This window comes from Peromyscus leucopus, chromosome 5 (genome assembly GCF_004664715.2).
Source record: "Peromyscus leucopus breed LL Stock chromosome 5, UCI_PerLeu_2.1, whole genome shotgun sequence".
NCBI lineage: Eukaryota > Metazoa > Chordata > Mammalia > Rodentia > Cricetidae > Peromyscus > Peromyscus leucopus.
Window position 1 is genome coordinate 138,857,566 of NC_051067.1, and position 12,149 is coordinate 138,869,714.

Consider the following 12,149-nt stretch of genomic DNA (forward strand, 5'->3'; position numbering starts at 1 on the left):
AAACAGAAACCTCTCTTCACATCTGTGCATGAGAAATTTCACAAAACTGTCACGAAACTCTTAAGAGCTGTTCTTTCTGCCCTGCATCTCGTTTTGGCTTTCTTGAGGAAAATTCCTAAAGCTCTGGAGAGAGCTGAAATGGAAAGAGTGGGGTTAGAAGCAAGTCTGAAGAGGACTGTTCTGACAGAATTTTTCAGAGTGACTTGAAGCCAGATGATAAGCATACAGGACCAAGAATAACCATGACTCTGTTATATGCAAAAGTTTGCTTTGGCCAGATTTAGTGGAAACGACAGCTTATCTCATCTGAACCCTTCCTGTGTGCCTGTTACGAATTAAGGAATCACATTTACCAGCGTATGAACAGGACTGAGGTAAAACAACCTATCAAAGTCAATGGCAGTAAACTGAGACAGGCTATAACACCGCCTCAGCTTCCTATTGAATGAAAACTGCCATTTGTTTTTCACTGACTCGTAAGCCTTCTTTAAAGCTTCTCAACCCATTTGGCTTTAAAACAGTCCTGGATACGAAGTACTATCAGAGACTCCATCTCCCATGATCTTTCAGGCCTAAATAAATATCCTAGGATCCAACAGTAGCACAGCCAGAATCGGAGCCCAGGCCATGAAACCTGCAAAGTTCAGCGTTCTGCCCAGAGAAGAGGGCGAGTCCTCAGCAACCTGGGGGCCGTGGACGCTTGCACCGCTCAGCACGGCCTACCTGCCAGCCTGCTAAATCACAGAACACTCTTCTGTACCTGCCTCTAAGTACATTCGTGGGATCTGCTCCGCTCACACCCTGAACACGGGAGAACAACTGCCCCGCCCCAGGACGAGGTGATCAGTCAAACGCTTTAGTAATGCTTCCACCCGCAGACAGCGCTAGGCACGCTCCACCCGGAAGCTGCGATTCCTGCAGCCCCAGGAGTTTGAGCAGCCCGCGTCCTACAGCGACCGCCCCCGCCCCGCAGCATGCTGGGAAACGTAGTCCCAGCCGGGCCCAGCGCCTGTCCGGTCCACATCCGGTCACGAGCCCAGGTCCCGCCTCCAAACCCATCAGCTCTCCAATGCCGCCCCCTGCCGGCCTTTCCCCAGCGGCCCAACGGGGAGCCGGTTCCGGGTAACCCGGAAGTGGACACCGATCTTCCGGGTGACGAGTCCGGACGTCCGCACGTGGCTGCCGGCTACTTCGGCGCTGCCGCGGTGGCGGAGCTCCTTCCTGCTGCTGCCCGGAGTTGGGGAGCCATGGAAGGCCCGAGCGTGGAGGAGCTGCTGGCCAAGGCGGAGCAGGAGGAGGCGGAGAAGCTGCGGCGCATCACGGTGCACAAGGAGCTGGAGCTGGAGTTCGACCTGGGCCACCTGCTGGCTTCGGACCGCAACCCCCCGACGGTGCTGCGCCAGGCCGGGCCCTCGCCCGAGGCCGAGCTGCGGGCCCTGGCGCGGGACAACACGCAGCTGCTCATCAACCGGCTCTGGCAGCTGCCGACCGAGCGCGTGCAGGAGGCGGTGGTGGCGCGCCTGCCGGAGCCCGCCACCCGCCTGCCCCGCGAGAAGCCGCTGCCCCGGCCGCGGCCGCCCACCCGCTGGCAGCAGTTCGCCCGCCTCAAGGGCATCCGCCCCAAGAAGAAGACCAACCTCGTGTGGGACGAGGTGAGCGGCCAGTGGCGGCGCCGCTGGGGCTACCGGCGAGCCCGGGACGACACCAAGGAGTGGCTGATCGAGGTGCCCGGGGGCGCCGACCCCATGGAAGACCAGTTCGCCAAGCGGATTCAGGCCAAGAAGGAGCGCGTGGCCAAGAACGAGCTGAACCGGCTGCGCAACCTGGCCCGGGCGCACAAGGCGCAGGTGCCCAGCGCGGCCGGCCTGCACCCCACGGGACACCAGAGTAAGGAGGAGCTGGGTCGCGCCATGCAGGTGGCCAAGGTCTCCACCGCTTCGGTGGGGCGCTTCCAGGAGCGCCTCCCCAAGGAGAAGGCGCCCCGGGGCACCGGCAAGAAGAGGAAGTTTCAGCCCCTCTTTGGGGACTTTGCAGCCGAGAAGAAGCACCAGTTGGAGCTACTTCGAGTCATGAACAGCAAGAAGCCTCAGCTGGACGTGACGAGGGCCACCAACAAGCAGATGAGGGAGGAGGACCAAGAAGAGGCCGCCAAGAGGAGGAAAATGGGCCAGAAGGGCAAGAGAAAGGGGGGCCGGCAGGGACCTTCGAACAAGAGAAAAGGTGGTCCGCCGGGCCAGGGAGAGAAGAGGAAAGGAGGCCTGGGAGGCAAGAAGCATTCCCGGCCTCCCGCTTTCGGCGGCAAGAAGAAAGGGGTGCCGCACCAAGGTGGGAAGAGGAGGAAGTAGGGGTTTCTTTGCAGACCTGTTCTGCAGAGCCAGGACTGTCTGAACTAAGGGTCAAGTTGAGCGCACCGCAGGCTGGCGCAGGGGGTGAGCAATAGATTAAAGGGACCGGTTTGCCTCCCCTCGGGAGAGTCGGTGCTGGACTACGAATAAATCTTTTCCCCACAACAGAGACACTGGCTGGAAATTAAGGGCATATTTTGAGAAATAATATGGTCAGAATCGGGAGTAAGTTAACCGCCTGCCTTTTTTATCTTGACTTTGGATACTCGGTATGAGTTGATCAGATTTCTGGGGCACAGTAGATTGGTGTCAACATTTTTGCATTATTTTTGTAACAGAGCTTGTGTATTTATCAAAGCAGGGAGAATGGGAAAAACCAAGTCTACCTGCGGTTTACAAGTGTTGTAAAGGTTACTTAATAAAAGTATGTCGGTACCTGGCGTCCCTTTTAACTTTATTGTCGGGAGAAGTTGTACGTGAAGCCCATGACCTGGGTGCCAATATAGGGTGTGCTGGAAAAAACACAAAGTAGTTACAGGAAGGCCACTTGTATTCGGAAAACTCCGAAGTTCTTTTGGCGCGAACCATAGTATTAAAATCACAGTACTCTGCTGTTTGTGAAGGTGATGCGTTTGGCCAAATGAACAACGTTGCTTTACATGGTAATTTGGAACCATAGTATACAATGATAATTAACCTTGTCGCTCCAGAAAATACTTGTCACTTTGTTGATAACCGGTGGTTTTTGTTTAGCTGACTTGGGTTTTAGTTTTTAGCCTGGGCTGGCCTGGGCTGGCCTGGGCTGACCCGGAAGTTGAGGCCTTGTGTCTGTCCGCCAAGTGCTGGTATTATAAATGAGCGCGCTCACCCAGCACGAGAGTTTATGGTTATTGCTGTCCTGGGTGTTTTCCATTATCACTGTCTTATTTTGATCTTAATAAACTTATCTTTGCATAAATATCTCCTGAAAATTATTAATAGCAAATCCAGGATTGAGGGAGGGGTGTTTTCTGTAAATCGGGTGGCCACCCCTGCTCTCTATCTGTCAATAACAGCAGGTTTGGAACTGGGAGTTGGGCTGTAGGTACTTTTTTATGTTTCATATTTATAAGGTTACTTTAGAAAATGCAAGGAAAGCTCAAATCATTTCATAATACTCGGTTGTTACTGGCTTTGGATAATGTTCTAAGTTCCTTGGACCTGGCCATCTTTAGAGACCCCTTCCACTGGTTCCAGAGCCCTGGGGGTTCACAGTTCTAAGTATTCATCTGGAGAACTTTCTCAAAAGCGAACCTGTTCACAGAGAGCTTAACTTTCAAAGACTTGCTTTGATTGGTCGGTTGTAGGCTTTTTTGTTTTGAGACACAGCTCTGGTTTTAAGGTGTACACAAGACTGTGGAGTCTTGAGGCAATTTCTGAGTTGGCAGCTGGGGCAGTTGTCCTGGTTCTGATTCCTGGAAAATGGGCTAAAGCTGGGTCAGGTGACCTTGCAGAGCCAGTCAGAGACAAGTTTGCCTCTTGGTGTCCAGCTGCCAGGATTGGCCGGCCGTGGGGGTGGAGCAGGCGGAGGCCAAGGAGACCTGCCATGGCTGCAGCTGCACGCGCTCGGGTCGCACACTTGCTGAGGCACCTGCAAAGCACAGCGTGAGTACAGGCGGCACCGAGGATGCCACGGGGCTGGGCAACCCCCGGGTGCGCCCCTCCGGGCAGGCAGTCGGAATCCGAATACTTGCAGAATTCAGGAAAGCAGCACCACAGTACGCGGTGGGCTGTGCGGGGCCTGAAACCATGGTAGGACAGGTTGGAACAGTGTGGACAGCTAGCGTTAAAGAAACAGCCCCAGAGAAGCCGGCCTGGTCCCACGCAGTGTGGCATGCAAGTGGCACTTGGCTGAGACAATATCACAGCAACGCGTGTGTACTGGACCTGTGCAGAGGCTGCTCTTCTCTGAGCATACAACAGAAGGCTGGACAGCACACGCTACTCAGGAATCTAGTTAAGGGCATAGACACCTGTAGCTTATCTCAGCAGATGAGCTCCAAAAGGGAAAAGACCACAAGCAGTTACCCTCCCCGACCTGATTCCCTCCAGAAAGGCTAAGAAAATGTGAAAGTCCACAGTCTTGGGAGACGGGAAAGGAGAGGGACTGGGGAGGAATTCTGGCAGAGGAGAGCCACACCAGAGAGGAACGGTTGTCGGTCCAGGGCCCAAAAGTGGAGTCTGAGCCGGCCTTCCTAGGAGGCGGTAAGGACTGAGACAGGAAAGGAAAACAGCTGGCGCATACTAGGTAGCATACACTGCACATGAACTGTTGGTAGCAGTAAATAAGCTTTCTGATAACTCCAGCATACTGATTACTATGCTCTAGCATGAGAAAAACATGGAAATAATGTGTTCAGTGCCCGTGGCTAAGCAATGGCAGAGCATAGGTCGAACTTTGGCTTTGCGATCCTTGTCCGTCCCCCCCCCTCCGACCCCCCGGCCTATGGTAAAATGGTAAGTTATGTTCTATGAATAACAGAAGGCTACTAAAGCCTCATGCCTCACGTACCAAGTGCCTGGTGATACAATAATTCCATGGCCAAATAAATGTGGGGAGCTACTTACTGTATTGACATTTGTGTCGATCTGTAAAGTGCTTTGAGGAGTCCTGCAATAGGAATAAGTGCATTCTTTTGTGTAAACCTGTGCATTCATACTTAATAACAACCATATCCCTTAGAACCAATGTCACCCAGAACGTGTTTGGAACAACCGCATGGGATGCAGTTACATCAGCACAGAATGCCAGTGGGAAGTGGGGTGGAAAAGGAAGTGGGGAATGAGTTTTGAAGCAGGTGATCTTACGTATATGGGTGCCTTGCCTGCCTGGTTGTATGTCTGTGCATCTATTGTGTGCCTGGAGAGGATAAAAGAGGGCATTTGATTCCCTGGACCTGATGTTACAGAGGATTGTGAGCCACCTGTGGGTGCTGGGAATCAAAGCCAAGTCCTCTGGAAGTGCGGCCCATCAGGCCACAGAGAAAGGGTTCCTCCCTGGGGCCTCAGAAGACCACCCCAGAACGGACAGGAGAGAACACACTTATCTAGAAGAAAAGAGATGGGAAGAAAAGGAAGGTGGATTCCAAGCAGGGAAATAACTAGGGCCAAGTTCCTGATGTGGGAGGGAGAGAGGGAGGAGAAAGGAAAGATGGTTCATTTTTCAGGAGCTAAAACCCAGAGCTGAGCAAGCCCAGCGATGAGGAGAAAGCCAGCGATGAGGAGAAAGCCAGAGCTGAGCAAGCCCAGCGATGAGGAGAAAGCCAGAGCTGAGCAAGCCCAGCGATGAGGAGAAAGCCAGAACTGAGCAAGCCCAGCGATGAGGAGAAAGCCAGCGATGAGGGGCCAAGCGGGCAGGGCTGGGTCTGCACTTGATTGGCCCCGGAAGCAGCTTTGAAGCAATGGGGTCATTGGGGACACCCCACCCCCGACCACGCTGGGGTCTAGAGCTACAGAGGTGCAGCCCGAAACCACTTTGGAAACTAGTGAACATCCCAATGAGAGATGACAGTGGAGCAGGCCGTGGGAAGGCTGAGAGGCGCGTGGGGAGCTGTCGGGGGCCTTGGTACGTGCGACTGAAGCGTAAGGGAGAAAGCAGGGTCACAGGGCTGAAGGCAGCCCAGGAGCGAACGGAACGTGTAAGGAGTGGCAGAGAGAGGGAGGAGCAGAAGGCACCGCCCAGGTCACAGAAGTGACAGCAGGGAATCTTGGAACCCAAAGAAAGTGCTGCCTGCCCACCGGGACCCTCTGGAAGAACCGTACATGCCCTTAACTGATGAGCCGTCTGTCCGCCCCCATTTAAACCTGTACCCTACATCTGGATCCTGGATGATGAATTTGGGGGATCACTGGAGCCCCCTTTCCAGTGCTGCCCCATTGGACTCTCTTGACTCTCCTTGGCCTATTGAGGACAAGCAGCTGAGCCTGGTTAAGACTGCCAGGGCTCACACGCCTATGCGAAAGGCTCCAGAACCAAAGTAAGGGTCCCCGCTGAAAGCTGTGACTTGATTTCAGGGACCAAGGGGTGTGCTGGACGGAAGGAAACAGCCTGTAAATGTAGGCCAGGGGGAGAACCAACGGATGAGCAAGCCTGGGGGGTTCAGACACGAATCTCTTGATAGGACAGGAAGGACAGTGAGGAGGGAGCTGGGGAAATCAGCACAGGTGGGCAACCTCAGAAGGAAGAGAGGACCAAGCAGGAACCTCAGCGAAGGGTCACATGTGAGTTCATTGGTCTTAGAACTCAACACGAATAGCGCTAAGAGGCAGCCATGCCCTCAGCGCTGATTTCGTGTCTTTCTTTCCCTTCACTTCTCTTGTCCTTAGAAGGTTGAGTGCCGGAAAGAGCAAGCTGTAAGCCTGGCCACGTTCCTGGCCCTGCAGGAAGCAGGTGGCCACTAGGTGGCAGCCTTGCTTTATAATTTGTCTGGACCCCGGGAAGTGCTGCGATCCCGAGAGCCTTGGGAGTAGTGACCACCCTTTTCCTCCTTTACCTTTTCCCTCCTTGGGTGGGAACTCCAGATTTGAATTTTGGCGCGGTGGGGAGGAGGCTATGCAGTCAAGTATTTGCCGACACCCCGCTGAGGCAAGGTTCTCCGAGCCATAAAGAGAAACAAATGAACAGGAGACATTGAAACCAGGAGGGACTGTCCAAGAAGTAGGGGATGTGGCAGGGAAGGAAGAGAAATCTCCAGGAAAGAACATGTGGAAAGTGCCGGGACGCAGGGCTTCAGGAAGGAGGATGTGCTGGGTGTGCGTGCTATAGAGACAGGACCAGCCTGGGGCGTGAGTAGCTGACCAGGGAGGCCAGTGGTCTCAGAGCTTCCCGGAGCGCCAGTGCAGAGCCAGTTTGAAGATAAACTGGATACCTTGAAGATGTGAGAGGATCACGTAGAAAGTTCCCAGGGCTGAGAGCTGAGTGGGAAGAGCCTCGTGGTTCAGTCAAAGCCCCTGACCTGTCATGGCTGGAGCCTCATGAATCCAGGACCCCATCAGTGTGTGCCTGCCGCATGCTCCTCAGAGCTGCTGCATGCAGGCCTTGCTGGACATCGCTTGAACAAATACCCTCTCGACAAGGATTGTCTGGGCTGACAAGACGGTGGTGGGCTGGCTTTTGTCTCCGGGGTTATCTTGAGTTTGTTGTTTCTGTTGCTTCTGTTCGCTACTCTGCCAGCTGCGACCCCGTTCAGTCTCAGGACTAGAATGCAGTGTAAGAGTACTTTAAGGCTTTCACTTTTGGTTTCCGGTTTCTATTTATGTTTTCCTTTTTTCTTTTCCCCAGATGCCAGTGCCCGACACATTCTCATACTTACTCCCAAGGTAACGTAACCTGAGTTACTTCATCAGCCGGTTTTGCTTCCTATCACTAGCGTGGGTGGTACATTTGGGTCAAGTGTGGAGAAGGGAAATCAAGGCACGTGGAGGGAGGCTGGTGAAAATAGCTTCTCTCACTGGGAAACTGATAATACAAGCTCCAAGTGTGCCACGATCGCTATGTGCACGATATTTCATGCTATTTATGCTTTCAATTTGAAATACAATGTTTTTCAAAACTGAAAACGCACTTATGATACTTTAAGAATGTTTAGGTTCTTCAGGAACAAGGCTTTTGGGTTAAAAGACAACTCTAAAAGCTAAAGTAAGGTGATTGCTAGAAGAAAAAATCTGGCCTATATACATTTTAAAAATAATCTATTTCTTAACAATTAAAAATAATAACAAAAGTTTTCAGCTCTCACCACCTTAATCCTTGTCAGACCCCATGGTCCCTAATAGTTCGCGGTAGCTTTCGCCTGTCGCCAGGATGTCACATGAATTATTGACACATGAATTATAAATTTTCTTCTTGGAAGGAGGTAAGCTATGAAGAGAGAGGCAAGGAGAGAGAGGTCAGCCATGCCTGCTCCTGAGCAGAGGGAGGGCACAGCAGGCCTGATGAGGAGCGAAGGAGAGAGGTCAGTGACCAAGGCCTTCTCCTGCTCCAGAAGAGGTGCCCCCCAACCCCCTGGGGCAGATGGGGCCTCTAACCACCAGCCATGAAGTGGAACCAGCCTTTAAGGCCCTTGGGAAAACAGGCAGAATTTTCTTTTGTGCTAAACTTTTTTGGCTTTTTTTCTGCTTGGGGAATGGCTTAGAAAAAGAAAACCCCAAAGTACTGTTTGACCTAAACTTCAGCAGCAGAAGCAGAAACACTATAGCAAGAATGTCTGCAGAGCCTTAGAGGAGTCAGAGAAAGCTGGCTTTGGATAGGGTGACGCCTTTGCCCTCAGGGAACAACATGGCGGTGGTGGCGTCTAGTTCAGGTCTCGTTGACAGCAAAAACTGGGCAGTGCACGTGATGCTGTTGACGTCCCTTGATCTTGTGGCTGACCAGAACTGATTATAGATGAGTAGATTAAAAGGGAAGATAAGCATCCAGGAAGGTGGTTCAGTGATGAGGACATTTAACCATGTAAGCCCAGTGACCTGAGCTGGAGCCCCAGAATTGGCACACACGTGGATCAACTCCACAAAATTGCCCTCTGACCTCCACATGCTTGCTGTGGTACACACTGCTGCCGTACACACAGGCATCATGCACACACAACAATAACTTTTTTAAATATTAAATTTATTGATGGCCCCTTATTGCCCCCAAATAACAACTAGCTTTATACAGAAATTTTAGAAATCAGTTTTCAGTACTGTTTTGTAAATATTGATCTATATTTTATGTACAACCATGAAATGCCAAAAAGGTGTGCTTTGAGGTAAGGTTTTAGGAAGATGTTTATGTTTACTGCTGGATTTTATTATCAAAAACACTATTATTTGGGCTTATTTTTTGGTGCATGCTCTGATGTTACTCTTCACTTCCAGCCCCCGGATTCTCACCTTCTGGAAAAACAACAGAATATGCATTTGAGGTAGGTTTCATCGACTCACTCTTTCTTTTATGGGTGGCGCACAGCATTTGCTGATGCGTCAGTGTTCGTTTGAAATCTGTTGTTAACTGGCGTTCTGCAGCCTCATTCAGATCAGGCACTGGGCAGCAATGTGCACAATGGTGGAATGTAGTCTGGAAACAGGAAGAATGTTCAAAACACTGTCTTTTATATAGCTATTAAAATATGACAGACTCCCAGTTCTACAGACTGAATTCTGTGTGCTGTATATCGAGTCTCTGAAAATTTGCCCCGGGCCTTACTTAACAAAAGAAGTCATCTTTTGGAAGAAGAGTAAAGTGCCATACTAATTACGTAATTGCTTTAATTGTTTGTTTAACTCCCTGGCCCCCTAGTTTAGAGTGATAAATTAGTTCACTCGGGGCCTCTGACAGCCGAAGCCACTTCTGAAGGCCCAGCCTCACTCAGCCCCTCATGATTGCTGAGACTTGAGAAATGTGTGGTGGTTTTCAGATCATTTGAGAGTGACAGAGATCCAGGTGAGCCTCCTGGATTGTTCAAACCCCCATTTTAAAGAGTTTCATAACATGAATCAAGCAAACCATGACTGTTTTGTTTCATTCTGGAATTGAAAAGTGGCCTGTGTGCCTTAGTGTGAAGGCTCTGCTTTTGTGTGTAAACTCAGAAGCTCGTGCCTCTCCGGTTTCATTGGCGTCCAGCAGGAGGCCTTCAACAGAGCACCTCTCAGTGGTGGTGGTGGGTGGGAGGCTACATGGATGTGTACAGATGCACACGAGGGCTGGATAAATAAAGGGGTAAAAGCTACGGAACAGACAGTTAAATTGGAAAGTAAGAAATTTGAGAGTTAATTTCGATGTGGGGGTTCAGGAGGACAGATGTTGACAGCTGAAGAAACAATGGGAATTTGTTGGGTATTGGGGAAAGACAAATGTACAATTTCAGTACATCTGGAGCCCCGGTTTGCTCAAAGAAGCCGGAAGCCAGGAGGCTGGGGAGCTAGAGGTCGGTGCTGCAGAGCATATGATTGATTCTCTGAACATCAAGGCATCACCTCTGGTTTTCAGAGATACACTGGCCAACTCTAATCCACTGAATCTTTTTCTCGTTTCAGATGGCTGTTTCAAACATTAGATATGGAGCAGGGGTTACGAAGGAAGTGGGCATGGCAAGTATTGGAGGCGTCTGCAGCCTCCAAGCATTGTGTCTTGTAAACACCAGCGTTAATGGACAACAGTCAAATCCTTTGTTCTTCTTAAAGATCGCATTAAACTTGCCCAAGTATCTAGCCCAGTGGTGTTTGTAGTCAATAACACTGAGTTCATTTTTATTATAGGATCTGCAGAATATGGGAGCTAAGAATGTTTGCTTGATGACAGACAAGAACCTCTCCCAGCTCCCTCCTGTACAAATAGTTATGGATTCCCTAGTGAAGAATGGCATCAGCTTCCAGGTTTATGACGACGTGAGGGTGGAGCCCACAGACAGAAGGTAAGGTCTTAGTGTGCTTGAGTTACTTAAGCAGAAGCCAACAAAAATGGCTGCATTGGCCGGGAGGTGGTGGCGCACGCCTCTAATCCCAGCACTCAGAAGGCAGAGGCAGGTGGATCTCTGTGAGTTCGAGGCCAGCCTGGGCTACAGAGCGAGAGAGATCCAGGAAAGGTGCAAAGCTACACAGAGAAACCCTGTCTCGAAAAACCAAAAAAAAAGAAAATGGCTGCATTGAAAATTTGTCCCAGGCTTTACTTAACAGCATGACAGTGTATTTTTTTTTTAATATAGAATAATGTTCTTTTGTTTTCTATTCTCTAAGCTTCATGGATGCGATTGAATTTGCCAAAAAGGGAGCCTTTGACGCCTATGTGGCTGTGGGTGGGGGCTCCACCATGGACACGTGTAAAGCTGCCAATCTGTATGCGTCCAGCCCCGACTCTGAGTTCCTGGACTATGTCAACGCCCCCATTGGGAAGGGGAAGCCGGTGACTGTGCCTCTGAAACCCATGATTGCAGGTAAGCTCTCCGCTCACTTGCTTCGTTTTACAACTGTGATAAAAAGAAGGTGGCGGCCTTGGGTACTGTGCTGCTCTGCCAGATGATCCTTTCAAAGTCTACATTTCCAGAACCTCTGCTTTGTTCATTTCAAACCAGTGCATTAACTAGAGAGCAAAGCAGGCAGCAGTTCACTTATTGAAAACTCTGGCCTCCGTCATTGCACACAGATGATTTGGGTCAGTGGGAGGAGGCTTACAGTATCAGGCCGTGGTGTCACTGCGTGGAGGAGGAGGGACCCTGGGTGACACTTGGTAGGTCCCTCTGTTGGCAGCCTGATCCCCAGACCCATCTGCTTGGTCTCATCTCCCAGACACCTCGGAGCTTGGGGAGAACAATTGGTGTTTTCTCTCAATGGCTCAAGCCTTTCTTCCACATGATGGCTCTCCAGCTGACCTGGAGCTTTGTGTCTTCCCTGGGACATGTGGCCAGCATGCGCATGTGCCCAGTGCACAAATCCATATCAAAAGTATCTTGAGTGTTCCACAGGGGGCCTGGGGATGTTCTAGACTTTTCTTCGCTCTTTTCTACAGCCGTTAGCGCACTGCTCACGGAAGTTCTGCTGTTAAAACAGTAACCGGGAGCAGGGGAGCGGTTAGGTTTCCTCCCTGCTCTCCCTTCTGGCCCAGGGTAAACAGCCACAGCAGGGGCTTGAGGGGGTCGAGGGCAGATGAGCTGCTGTGACCTGAATGAGGAATCAGCAGGGAGCAGCGTAATTGGAGTCTGGCGGATGGAAGGCACTGGGGAAACCGTGTCGGCGTCACACAGAGAGGTGATTAGTAAAGTTTAGAAACCTGACCGAGCTACAAAACCA

At 51.0% G+C, this 12,149-nt stretch overlaps 2 protein-coding genes across 4 annotated transcripts in view; both read left to right on the top strand.

Moving 5' to 3' along the window:
* The first annotated feature begins 1,138 nt into the window (after positions 1-1,138).
* On the top strand, positions 1,139-2,785 carry Rrs1 (ribosome biogenesis regulator 1 homolog). Its single transcript, XM_028864533.2, has one exon. The coding sequence runs from the start codon at positions 1,248-1,250 to the stop codon at positions 2,343-2,345; it is 1,098 nt and encodes a 365-aa protein (XP_028720366.1). The 5' UTR covers positions 1,139-1,247; the 3' UTR covers positions 2,346-2,785.
* An 870-nt stretch (positions 2,786-3,655) lies between these two features.
* Adhfe1 (alcohol dehydrogenase iron containing 1) overlaps positions 3,656-12,149 on the top strand; it is a 34,212-nt gene continuing 25,718 nt past the window's right edge. The window contains exons 1-6 of one of the 3 annotated variants that reach the window (XM_037206409.1): positions 3,656-3,989; positions 7,666-7,703; positions 9,243-9,289; positions 10,401-10,454; positions 10,623-10,777; positions 11,100-11,296. In XM_037206409.1, coding sequence (XP_037062304.1) covers positions 3,931-3,989; positions 7,666-7,703; positions 9,243-9,289; positions 10,401-10,454; positions 10,623-10,777; positions 11,100-11,296 — 550 coding nt within the window. In that variant the 5' untranslated portion in view covers positions 3,656-3,930. The remainder of the gene's footprint in view (positions 3,990-7,665; positions 7,704-9,242; positions 9,290-10,400; positions 10,455-10,622; positions 10,778-11,099; positions 11,297-12,149) is intronic. The other 2 variants (XM_028864532.2, XM_028864531.2) reach the window with 2 other exon arrangements.